Source organism: Pelophylax lessonae (genome assembly GCF_965119305.1).
Source record: "Pelophylax lessonae genome assembly, contig: HAP1_SCAFFOLD_350, whole genome shotgun sequence".
NCBI lineage: Eukaryota > Metazoa > Chordata > Amphibia > Anura > Ranidae > Pelophylax > Pelophylax lessonae.
In genome coordinates, this window is record NW_028119994.1 from 145,963 (window position 1) to 163,773 (window position 17,811).

The window sequence follows — 17,811 nt, forward strand, 5'->3', positions numbered from 1 at the left end:
CTACATGTGTTTGTGTGTTCAATGTGTCCTGGGAAATATAAGGGCTGTAATATATATATTTTGCCATTGGGGTTATGTAGCAGCTGACATTGAGGATGTTTGTTGTGGAGGACTGGGGAAGAGGGGCCGCTGCTTACCCAGTCCACTGTAACTACTACCTTCAATGTTTCCCAACTACTTTCTGTGTGCCTTTATCAAATAGCTTTGGTTCAAGGATTGTATTTGTGTCTTTGTGTTTCTAGGAGATACGACGCCATCCCCCCATGAAGGGACACCATCCCCCCATGAAGGGTCTCCCCCATCCTCCCCCACTCCAGGGGTGGAGCCGGATGATGTTTGTGGCTCCCCTGAACTAGTCTGTAAGTACATAAAATTAGATTATCACATGTATTGTGTGTGCTAGGATGATGTGTATCTCGGATAATCTAAGTTGGAGTCAAAGCAAGTGCAGTTTTGCTATATGTGACAGGAAGGTTGGTCATGAAACACTCTTGCTTAACCTTCATGTTTGAAAGGTGGTTTTGGGGAGCATTACAGGACATGTTATTATTTTTAAGCTTTCTCAAGCCACCCTATTCTAAATTGGTGTTAGTTTCTCTACATTGGAAATGGTGTGCTTTGTACTTCGAAATTTTTGGGGGCCATGTTAATTTACTCATGTCCGGATTTAGTCAACACTGAAAATGCGTGTTTATCAATCTTTCATCAATACTCTTCCTCGGTAATGTACCACATTCCAGTTCACAATTTGTGTTCTTTTTGTGCAGTTTCTCCTGAGCCAGCAAGCCCATCAACTTCTGGGGGCCAACCAAACCTTGTTGATGGTAAGTTGTGTGCTTTTGCAGTAATGTGTCTACTTAGTAAGTGGAGAAATGCTAACTGTGTATGTCCCGATCAGGCTTCAAGTTGTTCTAAAGGCAGCAGGTTCTTTATGTGAATGCATTCTATGCATTAGTATTCCAAGTGATAGGTGTGCATATTCCCCCTAAGACTTACTGGGACCATTTTCTTACTGTCCAAAATTTTGCACAAATACTTGTCTGGAACAGACTCCCCCTCCTCCTTAACTGAGGTGACAGCATGCCAATATTGCCTCCTGATGCTGTCACTCCTAATCATTGAGACCATCAGAAGGGAGGGGGGCAAGGCTGGCTCACAGCCTAGTGCCTGAACAGGCACAGGGTGCTTGGCTTCATCTCATGTGCCTCCATAGCAAGCTACCTGCTGTGGGGTCAACCAACAGGAGGGAGGTGTGTACAGGAGCCATGTAAAAAGGAGGATCGTGATTTCTCTTGTCCCCAAAAAGCTAGAGAGGGTAAGTCTAACCTGATTAGTTTTCCGCAGCCCTCCAAAAATGATATTTTACCAACACTTAGAACAGGCAGGGCTGAGGCACAAAAAACATCAGAGAAACACAATCAGCACAAAAGCAGGGAGTACGTATCCTTAACGCTACAAGCTTCACCCAGAAGAATGACGCTTGCACTGTACAAATCTGCATCACCACCGTATCAATGTCTAAATAAAACTTTCAGGGAAGTGTGGAGGGGTAAGGAGTGGGTGTTAGAGCGTTTTCATGACTGCGTAACCTACAGTTATCGTGAGTCCATTTGTTGAGAATCTTTTTTTTCTCTCTTAACACAGCTGGGATGGCGGAAAGGAGTTCAGGGCAGCAGACACATCTACTCCGGCCAGAACTGTCCCTCAAAATTCCTAAAGGTGAGTCTCTACTATGTGTCAGGTTCAATCTATAGACAGTAAGAGGAAGAGAGAACGCTCCACAGATTCCAATGGTGATAGAGATAAATGTGTGCACATGTATCGTGTTGACCAATTGAACCCAAAACACCTTACATTCTTCAAAATGATTGCTTGTGTTTACATGCAGAAAAGCCTTTTACTTAGCTTTGGTGGAACTGCTACTAACATTCCAAGCCATCTTATGTAACCTTTTGAACAATTAGAGTTGAAAGTTTGAGTTCAAGGTTTACAACAGTAATGTAGCATATTTGCTTCAGAGTGTTCATAAAAACCAACCAATAGACTCCTAAGCATATTTGTTGAGGCACATTAATTACAATCCTTGTTAGGATCATTTTGCATAAAACTAATTGTCATTTCTTTTTCTACCCAGAGCACACCCACCCCACCAGCGAGGTAATGCTGGCGTATTTAAAATGGTGTGGGGGACGCATCATGTTATTGGAGCAGCTGTGTGGGGTGGATCCGGACCCTAAGGAGCCATTTGTGCGGAATGTCACGCCTTTGACTAGTTCGTTCCAAAAAAAAAAAAAAAAATAAACCAAAAAATATTTTAAACAAAAATTTTAAAAAATGTTTAAAAAAAACCCTTGTTTTGGGAAAAAAAATGTTTAAAAAAAACCCTTGTTTTGGGAAAAAAAAAACAAAAAAATGTTTAAAAAAAACCCTTGTTTTGGGAAAAAAAAAACAAAAAAATGTTTAAAAAAAACCCTTGTTTTGGGAAAAAATGTTTAAAAAAACCCTTGTTTTGGGAAAAAAAAATGTTTAAAAAAAACCCTTGTTTTGGGAAAAAAATGTTTAAAAAAAACCCTTGTTTTGGGAAAAAAAATGTTTAAAAAAACCCTTGTTTTGGGAAAAAAAACAAAAGAATGTTTAAAAAAAACCCTTGTTTTGGGAAAAAAATGTTTAAAAAAAACCCTTGTTTTGGGAAAAAAATGTTTAAAAAAAACCCTTGTTTTGGGAAAAAAAAAAAAAAATTTTAATAAAAATAAACTAAAAAAAAAAAGTATGTTGCTCGTTGCAACACAAATGTTACATTGGAAATTTTGTTCATTCTATTATATATTTTAATAATATATTTTTTGTATGCTACAGTTGGTAGACACCTACATGTGTTATTAAAAAGAGTTTCTTTTATTACCAAAGTTTTCTTTTTGGTGTACACATCGAATGTCTTTTGTGTTGTATTTGTTTAGTCGAGTGGTGTGGTCTGTAATTGTTAGTATGTTGGCTTTGGTTTATGTTATCCTTGAGACTTGTTTTGAAGCTACATTTGAAGGGAGACCTTTTCTTGGTTTATTATGTGAACATTGAGTTTTCCAAATTTAAATGAAATCATATGTTTGGAGATAGAGAAGCACGTGTGTATAAATGCCTACATTAACCAGGGCCATTACTTGGCCACCAACACTCATAAAAAACCAAAGATCAAACACAAACTAATCATTTTGCATAAAATTTAATTGCATCACCAAAAAAAAAAACACTATAATAAATCATATTGTGCCACCCTCAAATTAAACAAAAAAATGGCCCCACAAATCGGCCAATGTAACAATCATTAACAAAACTAACACAAATAAATAAAAAAATATCAAATTAAGTTGGTGGTGGTGGTGGTGACTGAAGCAGTGTGGTGAACACTGGAAAGGTTCCTGCCATCAAATGGTGGGCCAATAGTCCCATCTGCTCTGGGGTTAGCCTTAAAGTTGTGGTATAGTGGCCCATTAGGATCAGATCTTGTGTATGAGGATGCTGCTGATGCAGGGTGTTGAACCCTGGAAATGTCCCAGACTGAAGATCTTGTGCCAATAGTCCCATCTGCTCTTTGGGGAATATGGGGAACGTGTGCCATTACCATGAAATTTGTTAGTTGCTGCCCCGAGGCTATTTGATGCTGCTGGTGGTGCAAGGGTTGTGAAGATGTGTGGGGAGTGGTGGTTGATTGGTTGTTGTGGTCCACGGTGCGGGGGGAAACGACATGTCGCATTGGTGACAAAAAAGGAGGACGGCCTGGGGAGGAGTGAAGTGATAAAGGTGTGTATGGAATGTAGTCAGGTGGAAGGGGTATTGTGGAACCAGTGCGCAATGAGGTTGTGCAGGAGGATTGCTCATTGAGGGGTGTGGGAGTCCGAACGGAGTGTGAAGTGCTAGGAGTGGCTACAGGAGGAATTGTCCCATCCCCAGCTGCCTGACAAGTGGCCAATACTGGCATTACCCTTCCACTACCACAACCTGCAGTGGCAGGTGATTGAGATGTTTGGGAGGGCTCTGCCAATGGGGCATCTTCAGATCCAAACAGGCATTGGCGTGTGGCCAGCACCTGAGTGTCAACACTTTGCCGATCCTGTTGATGCTGGTCTGCTAAACTTACCAAGCTGTTACGCATATCTTGTTGAACCTGTACCATTGTTGCTACAGATTCCTGTATGAGCCCGAGCAGACGTACTACCTCAGTAGATTGCTGAGTACGCCTCCTTAACTCATTTTGGATCCGATACTCATCAAGCAGCCTCTCGGCTACATCCAGCATAGATGGACGAGGTTGGGTAGGTGACAATCCCTCTGCATCGAAGGCTACCTGAAAGCAGAAGAAATAGACCAAATCATTATCAAACATCATGACTAAATAGTTCAGATTAGTTTGACAACTTAACACCCCAAGCAGAACGTTGAAAAGTTTGATGTGCTTCTAATAAGTACTTGTTCATTGTAATATTATCCAAGCTAGCAACACTTCTGATAATGGGTACATATTATATTGGTAGGACTAATATGACAAAGGCAAAAAAGTTTCGACATGAAGGTGTTCCCAATTAACCCTGGTGTGGTAGGTTGTTTATGCTTTTGGTAAATCTGTTACTACACCAATGACTTTCTACATCTACGTATGTTGTCTAAAATCTTGCCATCAATCGGCAACAGGACAACCCAACCAAACGATACACATGAATTTGGACCTGGAAAATCAAAGACTGGCCGGACTTTAAAGGTCCTGGATGTTTTTGGAACATTAGTGGCACACCAAATTATAACATAATTCCCTGATGTTCAAGATAGAACTCTTGTTGTGCTGGTGCATCGTCAGAATGTCATAGCACTCATTTAACACACACAATGTAAGCCACATCTAGCCCAAAATCATTACTACCATTGAAATGTTACATGTGCACCTTGTTCCCTTATATCACATACCACAGCACTGGATGCAGAATCGTCGCCAGCTCCTGATCCAACTCCAGCTGCTACGTCAAGAGGGGCCTGATGTTCTTTGAAAAAAAAATAAAAATAAAACATGTTTAGTACATAACCTTAGGCAGTAATTATTATGGCCAGATTGCCCTCCTAGCTTCAGGAATGAAGCATTGAGGCCAAACATTCAAAAGTGCTTTCCTGGGCTCATAGGACACTTGCTAAACCCTCCCAAAGGTTAAGAAGGCTTGGTCTGCCTACCAATGACGGCACCCATTAATGCTGTCAATGGTGTTTTGCAGGGTAAACATCTAAAAGGCAACACTCTTTCATAAGAAAAAACATGTGTGTTAATGGGGTTAATAAGATTCCACAAAAAATATTATTTTGCTAGACATACCAACACCTTCCGAGAGAGAGAGAGAGAGAGAGAGAGACCCTGGTTGCTAGCCACTTTACATGTAAGTACTGTAACCGGTCAAGATAGGGCATGTGTATTAATTTGCTAGTTAGCAGAGGTGCCACTCACAGGGAGACAGAGGGTAATTATCATCTGCCAATGACACTTGCCATTGTAGATAAAGTGTAGTCAACATTGGTAAAATTGTGTTACTTGAGCAAAAACATGCACCTCTAACCATAAACATGTTGGTATTGTGAATAGTGGAAAGGGCTGAGAAGAGCTGGCAGGTGTGTATTTGTGTCTATGCCACCTGTGTAGTTATTGATAACATGAACGGCTGCTTGGTATCTTATGGTGTTCTAATTTTCCAGAACGTGAACATCTTGGAATCATGGCACGTACCATGAGAAGCCTGTGGTGATGGGCTGTCTGGCGTCACAGGTGTGTATTCAAATGTTTACATTAATGATTTCTGGTTTGTGTAAGTTGGCAGAAAATGTGTTATTTCACTCGTGATGTCGAAATTAAATGAAGTTCAGAATGAAGCAAACAGGCATTAAGATGTGATTTTCATAATGAAATGTCTTATCCTTTGTTTTATTTCTCCAGGAGTGGTACTGCTTGCGGTTGTAGCTGGTAGAAACCCACCTTGATGGACTCCACTCATCTTCTTTTGTGGTCAGTGGATATTTGGTAAGGCACATAGCCAAAAGCAGCATCGATGACCAACATGAACACCCTGGAAGTTCCAAAGTGGCTTGGAAGCTGACCAGCAACCTGGCCATGCCTGTCCCCTATGAGCTGGTAGAGGTGCAGAATAGATTCTGAACTCTGCATGAAGTTGGGGAAGACATCAGAATCCCGTAGCCATGGAGCAAAGATCGTGGGCTGGCGCTGTAAAGGCACACGGACTGGAGAGTGACAATATTATCTTGCTGCATCCCTCCTTATGCTGTCATTCTAGAATAAATAAAGACTTTTGAATGGAACATGTGTTTTTTGTTTTGTGTGGGTGCCTACAGACAAAAGGGCCATCCACACTGTAAGATTTAGAGAAGACTTTATCCTTCAGATTGACATTTTCTATGTAGTGCAAGGGCCTGCCTGATTGCATACAAATTGAAAGTGTTGAGGTTTGACCTCATATTATATGGTTTGGTTAAGTCTACAGGAAAAAGTCTTGAAAAATTCTTAGTTTATGGCCCATTAAGCTGCCAAGGCCGTAGCTTTGCACTTTGCATGCTGCTTGTACTGGTGATGTGAGGGGTTGTAATGTAGAGTAGGGATGTGACAGTGTTGTGTTGAGGTGTGAGGCAAATGTAGTGTTGGACTATGAGGGTCTGTGTTGTTGAAATATGGAGAGAGTCCAATATCAGACACCTATGTTTATTGGTCAAGAAATTGTAAGAACCATGGTAAATATGTAAAGAATTGCATCTCGAGAAAACTAGGACCACACTCATAAAATCAAAATTGTGTTGGTTCCATTAATGTGCTTGAAATTTGGGTAGGACACCCCCCCCCCCCCAAATTCAAGATAGTTTAAAAAAACTCTAAAAAAAATGAGAGTGAAAAGAGATCCCAAGTGTAGTGATTGTTGGGATTTGAACCCATGACGTTGTTAACTGCAGTGAAGTTGCAAAGCACTTAGCTATTGTGCAGAATAAAGCTGTTTGGTGGAAAAAAAAGGAGTGTGTTAAGGCTAAAAAGCACATATAGCTAAAGAACTAAACATTTTTATGGAATCTGGGAAGAAGACCATGGTAAAATTGTGAGGTTTCATCTTGACCTGAAGTAGTGTAGGGGTTTGGTCACTTGCCTTTGCTACTTTCAATCATAAGGTCGATTCGACACACAGACAAGATCATAAAACCACTTAAAATGCTGTAAGTTTGCAAGTGCTTCTGAGTGTAACATTATTTAGCAATATATATGATGTAATCCGTTACATTTTTGAAATATAAACAAAAGAAGAAAATAAAAAAGTTAGGTGGAGATGGTAAGCCTCGAACCTACAGCAGAGGGAGATGAATTACAGACGTGATGTGTGCACTAATCCACTAGCCCACATCGCTATGTGAATCTGCTATAAGCACGAAGACATAAGTTTGCGAATTTGCGAAGCCGCGATCGTAAGTGAATACCGCTGACGGCGGAATTCATTATTGCTGTTTCACTAGCCAATTCGCCGCAGCGCCAGTTAATTGATTTGAAAGCGGCGAAACTGAAACACGTCATGGATGTCTGAAGCTGCAGTTTCTTTAAATCCGGCCCAATATATCTGTATATATCACAGAAAATGAATAAATAAGCAGTTCATGCATCCATAGTGCCATAAAGCAATAAGGTGCTTAGATACGTGAAAATAAATATATAAATAATTGCACTCAGATGTGGGTGAACATAATAATCAATAAATTAAAAAGAATTTGTCCATGTGCAAAAAGTGCAAAGGTGCTTCAAAATGGTGACTCTTGTGATTCTCCAATGTTGCCAATAGGGAAAGTGTGTCACTAAAGTGAGCTAATCCACAAATAGGTGCAATGGCCACTCACCTCCAAATACACCATTAAAGGCGTTTTGTGATATAGATCATCAGGCTAAGGCAACGGGTCTTCCTCCACAGATGGGGCTCTAGTGGGGCCACTAATATATCTGGAAGCTATTAGGTTTTCATTGCGTTGTATAGCACTCATTAATGAAGCCAGGCGTGCGATCTGGCTTAAAGCCTGGGCGGGGGACGCGGCTTCTAAGGCCAAGTTGTGTTCGCTACTTTTCAAGGGGGGCTTAATCTTCGATGAAGATTTATATTCGGTATTGGAAAAGTCGGCAGATAAGAAAGATTTTCCTAATCCGAAGAAACAGCAGTTCAATAAGCCTTTTCGTTCTTTCAGGAAGAATAATCAAAAAGGCGCAGCCAGGAAGGACCAAAGCAGGCCCTGGCAACAAGGGAAAGGCAATGGTCGAGGGGGATTTTTGTTTAATCACTCCCAGACCAAAGACAAAAACAATGACTCTCTTTGCACAGTAAGGGGGAGGCGGGGGGCCTTCTTACCCTTCTGGCAAAGGGTTACAGCCAACAAATGCATTCTGGATCTAATCCAGAATGGATACAAAACAGAATTTCCTCAAGTACCCCCAGTTTGTTTTTTGGTGACCCCCGCTAACTTCGGACCCAATCGCGGCGGGTGCCATGGTCTTATCCAGGAGTTTCTGGATCAGAGGGTCATTTCCCCCATTCCTCAAGTTCGAGGCTACGGGGGATTATTTTCTCACGTATTCATCAGAATAAAGCCATCAGGAAAATACAGATTAGTTATGAATTTAAAAGAAGTCAACAACAGTGTTTTGTACAAAAAATTTAAGATGGACACGATATTTACAACAAGGGAGCTGTTGTTCAGAAACACTTTTATGGCAACAATCGATCTGAGGGGAGCCCTACGCCGAAAAAAAACGGCGTGGGGTCCACTATAAAAATCCAGACCCTTATCTGAGCATGCAGCCCGGCAGGCCAGGAAAGGGGAGGGGATGAACGAGTGGCCCCACCCCCCCTGGACCATACCAGGCCACACACCCTCAACATGGGGGGGGGGTGTGGGTGCTTTGGGGCAGAGGGGGCTCTGCACATTCACATAGGGATGGGGTCTGGGATCTGGGGGGCCCCCTTGTTAAAGGGGGTTTCCAGATTCTGATAAGCCCCCTGCCCGCAGACCCACAGATTCACCGCCCAGGGTTGTCGGGAAGAGGCCCTTGTCCTCATCAACATGGGGACAAGGTGCTTTGGGGTGGGCGGTGCAGAGCCCCCCTGCCCCAAAGCACCCACACCCCCCCATGTTGATGGCGTGTGGCCTGGTATGGTCCAGGGGGGTGGGGCTTTTTGCTCGTCCCCTTTCCAGGCCTGCCGGGCTGCATGCTTGGATAAGGGTCTGGTATGGATTTTTGGGGGGACCCCACGCCGTTTTTTTTCGGCGTGGGGCTCCCCTCAAAATCCATACAAGACCTAAAGGGCCTGGTATGGAACCTGGTGGGGACCCCCACGCCGTTTTTTTCCTAGTTCCCCCTCAAGATTCTCAGAGCGCAAGTCGGATCATCCTGATCTGACTTGCGATGCGCCTTCCATTCAAATCAATAGGCTCCCATAGGGAACCATTGATTTTGAATGGAGGCAGAAAAAAACGCTACTAAAAGCAACATGGCCAAACGTGCAATAACGCCAATGGAAACAGCTACTAAAAGCACGTTTTTTCAGCTGCTTTTTCCTGGTGTTAGAAGTGGCTCTGCAGCTCATTTTTTCTGACACCCTGTGTGCATGGGCCCTTACCGTCTGGATCTCCTTTTGGCTAGCGACCAGGCTTTTGGGAGAAAAGTGCTGCAGGCTGTAGTCCCTCCCTAAGCAGGTATGGTTTCTATTATGATGTTCTCAATTAGGCCGTCCTGGAAGACGACTTGGGAAAAACGAAGTTGTTACCTGTTAACTTGATTTCCAGTCATCTTTCAGGATGGCGCTGCTTCCCGCCCTATCTAGGATGTGTGTATTATGGGTGGTAAGTGTGAGGTTTAATGGCCTTAGGTTATTTATTATTACTGAGGGGGACTGACTGCCTCTCACCTGTATTTAAACTAATGTAGATTGTGTTTCCTGTGCTAGGTGGGAGGAGCCTATATCTCAATTAAGCCGTCCTGGAAGGGGACTGGAAATCAAGTTAAAATAACTTTGTTTTTTATGAACTTGTTATGTGTATTGTAACCGAATAAAACTAGGAATTCTCCAGGGATTCATGATATAATCATTATATAAATGTAACCCACATTATTTACTGTAAAAGATGAAAAATATGTATTATATGTAATATTTATCCACCAAGAATCTCATTTTTAGCACTTTTATGAATTTTGCTCTTTGTGTTTTTTGTAAAAGAAATACAATTATTCTTCCAGATTTTCCCTTTTATGAATGGAACCCGCTGTGTTCATTGAAACAGATACAAATTATATACCGGTATCTCTGTGAGAAGATTTTATAAGCTTATATTAATGCCATTCACTTTGTTTATTGTAACAGATAAAAATGATACAATCTTCAGGGATTTGTTATATAGTCATTGTGTGAAGGGAACTTGATTTGTTTTTTGTGACAGATAAAAAATCTGTGTCTTCCAGGGATTTATTTTATATTATAGAATAGAAACAGCTGAGTTCATTGTCACAGGTAAAAAAAAGTATTCTCCAGGGATTTATGTTCTTTTTAGTATGAAGGAAATTCACAGTACATAATGTAACAGATGAAATAAAGTAATATTGTAACAGAATAAAAATATGTATTATCTAGGATTCATAATATAACTGTTATATTAATGTAAGCCTCATTATTTATTGGAGAAGATCCAAAAATATTTATCCTTTAAGAATTCGTTTTTAACCTTTTTGTGAATTTTGATCTATTGATTTTTATTTTTAATTTTCTTTTAACTTCAGCTGCTTTTCCCAGCATGATATTCGCCATCTTCAACACAGCTGGTTTTATGAATGTTTCACCAATGGTGTGTGGTTTGCCCTGCTTTGCAATCAGGTAAGCAACTTTGTACAATGCTATGAGGATCAGTTTGTTGATGGGTACAAAGCCGAGAACAGGCAGACTAGTCTTTTCATCGAATCTGGCTCTCCTCACCTTGAATTCAGCGAGCGTTGTGTTCTTGTATTTTCCATCTCCATGCAGCTTAAGAAAGTGTTCTCTTAGTTTTGCGGGTGCTAGACTAGAATTGCTCAACTTGGCATTGCAAATCATGCAGTTAGGACGCTGACTCCCATTACGTTCCGTTATACATGTGAATCCATATTGTACATATTCATCCGACCACTTTCTTTTTTTGCTCGACATAGTTAGTATGAAGGGATTAAAATATTAAGAAAGAAATCACACGACGTACCATCATGACAGTTACAATTCGACTACTGGGCGCGCCAAATTCCCTGCAGCACAGATAGGCCAAGCGATGTTGCATGATCACCTGCAGCCAATGAGCGGGGCGTGTCATCACGAATCATATGAGTCGTGTGTGTGTCTTGACCTCCGCCGAACCCTCGAGAATGACTCACCGAACCCCTGGGGTTCGATCGAACTCAGGTTAAGAACCACTGGAGGAAGAGTTGTATACACTTACAGTATATTGATATGATCCACTTTGTTTATTGTAACAAAAAAATATTATGCAATATCAATAATTTTTTTTTTTTTTTATATAAAATGCTTATTTGAAGGCAGCTCATTTTATAATCCTCATATAAAATAAATCCTTTATTTGTGGGAAATAAAAAAGATGTATCCTCCTCGGGACCCTTTAGGGCTTCATTTAACTACTTCCCTACTGGGGCAATTCTGACATTTCTCTCCTACATGGAAAAATCATCATTTTTTCCTGCTACAAAATTACTTAGAACCCCCCAACATTTTATATATATATATATATATATATATATATATATATATATATATATATTTTTTTTTTTTTTTTTTTAAGCAGAGGCCCTACAGAACAAAATGGTGGGTTTCAAAAAAATACACTTTAATGAATTTTAGTGTACAAAAAACAAACAAACAATATAATAACCTTTTGACAAAATGTAAAAAATGATTTTATGCTGACAATATAAATACCTAACATGTCACATGTAACCATTTGTCGACCGCCTAACGTACTTTTACTGTGGCAAATCAGCTCCCCTGTGTAAAATCACGTACTTGTTCATGCGGGGGCTCCAGGGGGCAGGCACGTGTTGCCAGAGGCGGGATCATGCACTGATTGGCTAAAGGGGGAGCCATTTAGCAGCTACGGCTCCAGCCACCAGTTCCTGAGATACACAGAACGGCGGTATGCCGATATAAACAAGGCAAATCGGCATTCTGACAGGGAGGAAGGTAGAGATCTTGTGCTTCTGCTAAGCAGGAACATGGATCTCTGCCTTCCCCCAGTAATAGCACCTCCCCCACACAGTTAGAAAGCACCCTCAAGGGAAACATTTAACCCTTTGATTGCCCCTGATGTTAACCCCTTCACTGCCAGTATCATTAGTACAGTGCATATTTTTAGCTCTGATCACTGTAATAATGTCACTGGTCCCCAAAAAAGTGTCAGTTCGGTGTCTGATTTGTCCGCCGCAATGTTGCAGTCCTGCTAAAAATCCCTGCTCTCCGCCATTACTAGTAAAAAAATGAATTACAAAATTCCATAAAAATATCCCATCGTTTGTCGACATGATAACCTTTGCGCAAACCAGTCAATATACGCTTATTGGGATTTTTTTTTACCAAAAACCTGTAGCAGAATACATATTGGCCTAAACTGATGAAGAAATTCGATTTTTACATTTTTTTTTTATTGGATGTTTTATAACAGAAAGTAAAAATATATATATATATTTTTTTTTTACACAATTGTCGCTCTTTTTTTGTGTTCAGCACAAAAAATAAAAAAGGCAGAGGTGATCAAATCATATGATCAGCATATTTATAGCACTGATTACTGCAGTAATGTCACTGGTCCCCCTGAAAAGTGTCAAAAATGTCAGTTAGGGGTCCGATCTGTCTGCCGCAATGTCGCAGTCCCACTAAAAATCGCAGATCGCCACCATTACTAGTAAAAAATAAATAAAATAAATAAAAATCACATAAATCTTTCCCCTAGTTTGTAGACACGATAACTTTTGTGAAAACCAATCAATATACTCTTATTGGGATTTTTTTTTACCAAAAACATGTAGCAGAATACAAGTTGGCCTAAAATGATGAAACAATTTGATTTTTAGATTTTTTTATTGTGAATGTTTTGTAGCAGAAAGTAAAAAGTGTTGTTTTTTTTTTCAGAATTTTCATTCTTTTTTTGTTTATAGCGCAAAAAAAATTAAAATCGCAGAGGTGATCAAATACCACCAAAAGAAAGCTTTATTTGTGGGAAAAAAGGACATCAATTTTATTTGGGTGCAGTGTCGCATGACCGCACAATTGTCAGTTAAAATGACGCAGTACTGTATCACAAAAAATGGCCTGCTCATTAAGGGGGTACAACCTTCCGGGGCTGAAGTGGTTAAAAATGGGTACAAACAATGTTGCCTTAACTCCAAAGCATAAAAAGTGCAGAAAATAAAAATAAAGTCTGTAATAAAGATATGTGAAAAAATAAAGGTGCGCTGATAAACGTGCGTCAAGCTGCTACCAAGATGTGTAGGTAAATATGTGTAGAAAAGAATTGGTGTGCTAAACTTACAATATCACAAATGACAATGCATACAAAAGTATAATATTTGTGAAGAATTCAAAATATAAAGTCCATTCTCTTATGACAACGTGCCAATAAATAAACTTTGTAGTGACTTGAAACGAAATGTGAGTCCTGTAACTTAATCAAATGTGAATGACCACCACGTGGAACGATCCCCACCACCGACAAGCTGTTCTTCTTACCAGATAGACAGATTAATACGTGAGTTAAAAGTGTTAGACGACCACTCACTCCCCATGCAGCTTCACCCGAAGTGTGTGTATAAGCCGCTTACCAGATAACAATATGGTTTGAACGTGGGAATGTAATCTCCTCTTTTCAGAATGTAGGCTGTCTGTTGGTATGACGATCCGAATACAGAGTATAATGTCTCCTTGTGGCTCCGCAACGAATATGTAAAGAATGCAAGAGGACCAATAGTGCATTACCCCCGATTTATTAAAACGATACAAGCAATTGCACTTACATGTCTCTTATGGATCACAGGCATACACGTTGATTGTTTGCAGGAACGCTCCCGTGTCCGGCTGCAGCAACGGACGAGCGGGATGACGCGAGTGACGGCGCGACACGCCTCCTCTCTGACGCGTTTCCTCTTACGAGACTTCCACCGAGATAGGAGGGACGTGCGCGTCGTCACGCTCGTCAATATATACCTCCTAGATTGAATGACCACTTCCGGTGTCCGCAAGTATCACACAGGAAGTGTTTACATCCGACATAAGAATCGGTGGGATGAGTTAGAATTATAGCTAAAAGGATTATTAAATAAAACTCATTTATTAGTATGTTTAAAAACAATAGTAATTAATTCTAATCAACCTTATTTTATTGATGGGTGTGTTATTGAACCGTGCTAGTATTTACTTCCGGTCCACTCTATTTAATGCATACCAAGCTCCGGACACCGGAAATAACATTCCTAGACGCTATTCCATGGGGACATAGCTGTGTACCACACGTATATGTTGTTTCTTATTTGTAATACATGTCTAGCTTAGTATGCATGCACAAACATATACATAAAGGACATGTTTGAATTTAAGTTGAACTTTTAAAATTATGAAGACATAAAAATTTAAAAATTTAAAAAAATTTTTTAAAAATTATTTGTAAAATGAATTAACATAAAATATGTAAAAATGAAATTTTGGAGTGAAGGAGTGAAAAAATACTTTAGCTGTTGTTAATATGAGCATTGATGTCCCACTCTACATTTAACCCCAAGGGCCGATAACATCTAAGCTCATATATCCAGAAGGAATATAATAAAGATATCAGAGTCAACAAGTGAAATAAAATTATAATTTAAAAAATAAAAATGTGCAACAGGTGTATGCAGCAGAAACAGTGGTGACCCCACCCACTCTCCAAAGAGAAATCCAAAATATTGTGTAATTTCCTCCACCAGGTAACACCGTATAGGCTCACCAGATGGATAGGACCCTCTCCACCAGGTAACACCGTATAGGCTCACCAGATGGATAGGACCCTCTCCACCAGGTAACACTGTATAGGCTCACCAGATGGATAGGACCCTCTCCACCAGGTAACACCATATAGGCTCACCAGATGGATAGGACCCTCTCCACCAGGTAACACCATATAGGCTCACCAGATGGACAGGACCCTCTCCAACAGGTAACACCATATACACTCACCAGATGGATAGGATCTCTCCACCAGGAAACACCATATAGGCTCACCAGATTGATAGAACCCTCTCCCCCAGGTAACACCGTATAGGCTCACCAGATTGATAAGACCCTCTCCACCAGGTAACACCGTATAGGCTCACCAGATGGATAGGACCCTCTCCACCACGTAACACCAAATAGACTCACCAGATGGATAGGAACCTCTCTACCAGGTAACACCGCATAGGCTCACCAGATGGACAGGACCCTCTCCACCAGGTAACACTGTATAGGCTCACCAGATGGACAGGACCCTCTCCACCAGGTAACACTGTATAGGCTCACCAGATGGACAGGACCCTCTCCACCAGGTAACACCGTATAGGCTCACTAGATGGATAGGACCCTCTCCGCCAGGTAACACCATATAGGCTCACCAGATGGATAGGACCCTCTCCACCAGGTAACACCATATAGGCTCACCAGATGGATAGGACCCTCTCCACCAGGTAACACTGTATAGGCTCACCAGATGGATAGGACCCTCTCCACCAGGTAACACTGTATAGGCTCACTAGATGGATAGGACCCTCTCCACCAGGTAACACCGTATAGGCTCACTAGATGGATAGGACCCTCTCCGCCAGGTAACACCATATAGGCTCACCAGATGGATAGGACCTTCTTATTACAGAAAGGACAAAGTACGATTAGAACATCAGACAACGTGCGGGTCTCCTTCAATGTAGTCATCAACAGGTAAAAGGTGCCAAAACCATCTCAGGGGACACTCAGTGTAACTCCTCAATCACATATACATCCAGGGATTTCACATATCAAAGACAAAGCAAGAGGCTCCTCACAGTGTAAACCAGTAAAAGTCTTGTTTTATTATAGAGATGAAAAAACACTCACATTTATCAAGATAAAAAGCGCTGCCAGTGAAAGCAATCCCGTGGCAATTTAGCTGCTAGGATTTCGTTTTCATTAAAGAGCATCGCTGGTAGAAAAAAAATATACTGAGATGATTCCTGTAGCTGCAAGCATCATCCTGGTATTACCTGACATCCATTTTATTACACTTAAATGGAACCCACTATGTTTATTGTAACAGGAAATTATTTGTATCCTTCAGAGTTCTATCTAATTTAACATTTATATTTTGGGCATTCATCTTTTTTTAGGGTTAGCAGATATGAAATGCATTATGGAAATGTATCCTAAAACCTTTTATAAATTTAATTTTAAAATAAAAATATATATCCTCTGATGTACAGTATAACCCTTACATGAATGTAATCCATTATTTCTATAAAAATTATACATTATCTACAAATTAATTTTAAAATCTATATATGAATGGATCACTGTGATTATTGTAGCAAATAAAAAATAATATTTATCCTCCATGGACATGTATTGTAAAAGTAAAAAAAAAAAAAATCAGTCCTTAGAATCATTTTATAACCCTTATGCTTATTATAAAAATAATAACAAAATATATCCTTTTATAAAAAGAATTTGCAATGTTTATAGTAACAGAATAAAAAGATGAATTCTCCAGGGAATTGTGATATAGACATTATATGACAATGTTTATTGTAAAATATTTTAAAAAAAATGTGTGTACATATACTGTAATATGTATAAACTCTTTATTTATAGAAAATGACAAATGGAAAGATTGGTAGAAACGTCATATATAGAGTACAATGCACATGAAGTGTATGACTGTTGTGTCTCGTAGTTTACATATTTAGAGAGATGATATAATCATTTAGGGGTGAAAAGTATAACAGGGATAGGAGAAGAACGTTTTGGAGTAAAAGTAATTGTGGTAAAAAAATAAGACTGGAGAACAATATATATACTGTATATTACTGGAGGAGGATAGAGAAAAATAAAAGGGGAGATAAGATGAAAATTCAAGTTAGACTTACCGGTAACTTGTTTTCCAATTGTCTTTCAGGACAGCACCTTGAGAGATGGCTCCTCCCTCTTACCAACAGGAAACACCCCATATATCAGATTTTAAAAGGAGGCTTCTCCCACCATTCCTCAGTTGTAGAAGAGTACCTCCGGCCCATGCTGGAACACATAAACAGATATGGTTAATAACAGCAAAATTTATACAATAGGACGGGCTCCTGCTGTCCTTAAAGACTATTGGAAAACCAGTTACTGGTAAATCTAAATTGAATTTTCCCTTAACGTCTTTCAGGACAGCACCTTGAGAGGATTATCGAGACTTACTTAGCTTAGGGAGGGACCACAGCCTGAAGGACCTTTTTGCCAAAAGCCTGATCCCCAGCTGGGATCCCTGGGTTCACGCTCCCCGGCTTTGAACTGAAGATGAAGTGTTTCCTTCCCCATATCTACAGCCAGCCTCAGGAATCTCTGTGAATGAGAGGCTATGGGGATATGTAGATAGGCATCCCTTAAGTCTATTGATGCCATAAAGCATCATTTGGCTAACAGGGTTCTGACTGTGAAAATTGAGTCCATCCGAAATTTCCTGTACAGAACTGACCTGTTTAGT

At 40.2% G+C, this 17,811-nt stretch overlaps 1 protein-coding gene across 1 annotated transcript in view; it reads left to right on the plus strand.

Annotated features, from left to right (window-relative positions):
- The window catches only part of LOC309543788 (uncharacterized protein), a gene marked incomplete at both ends in the record, with an annotated part of 34,356 nt that extends 16,850 nt beyond the window's left edge, over nt 1–17,506 (plus strand). The window contains one exon of the mRNA XM_082276225.1: nt 17,494–17,506. Within this exon, the coding sequence (XP_082132351.1) occupies nt 17,494–17,506 (13 nt within the window). The remainder of the gene's footprint in view (nt 1–17,493) is intronic.
- Between the last annotated feature and the right edge of the window lie 305 nt (nt 17,507–17,811).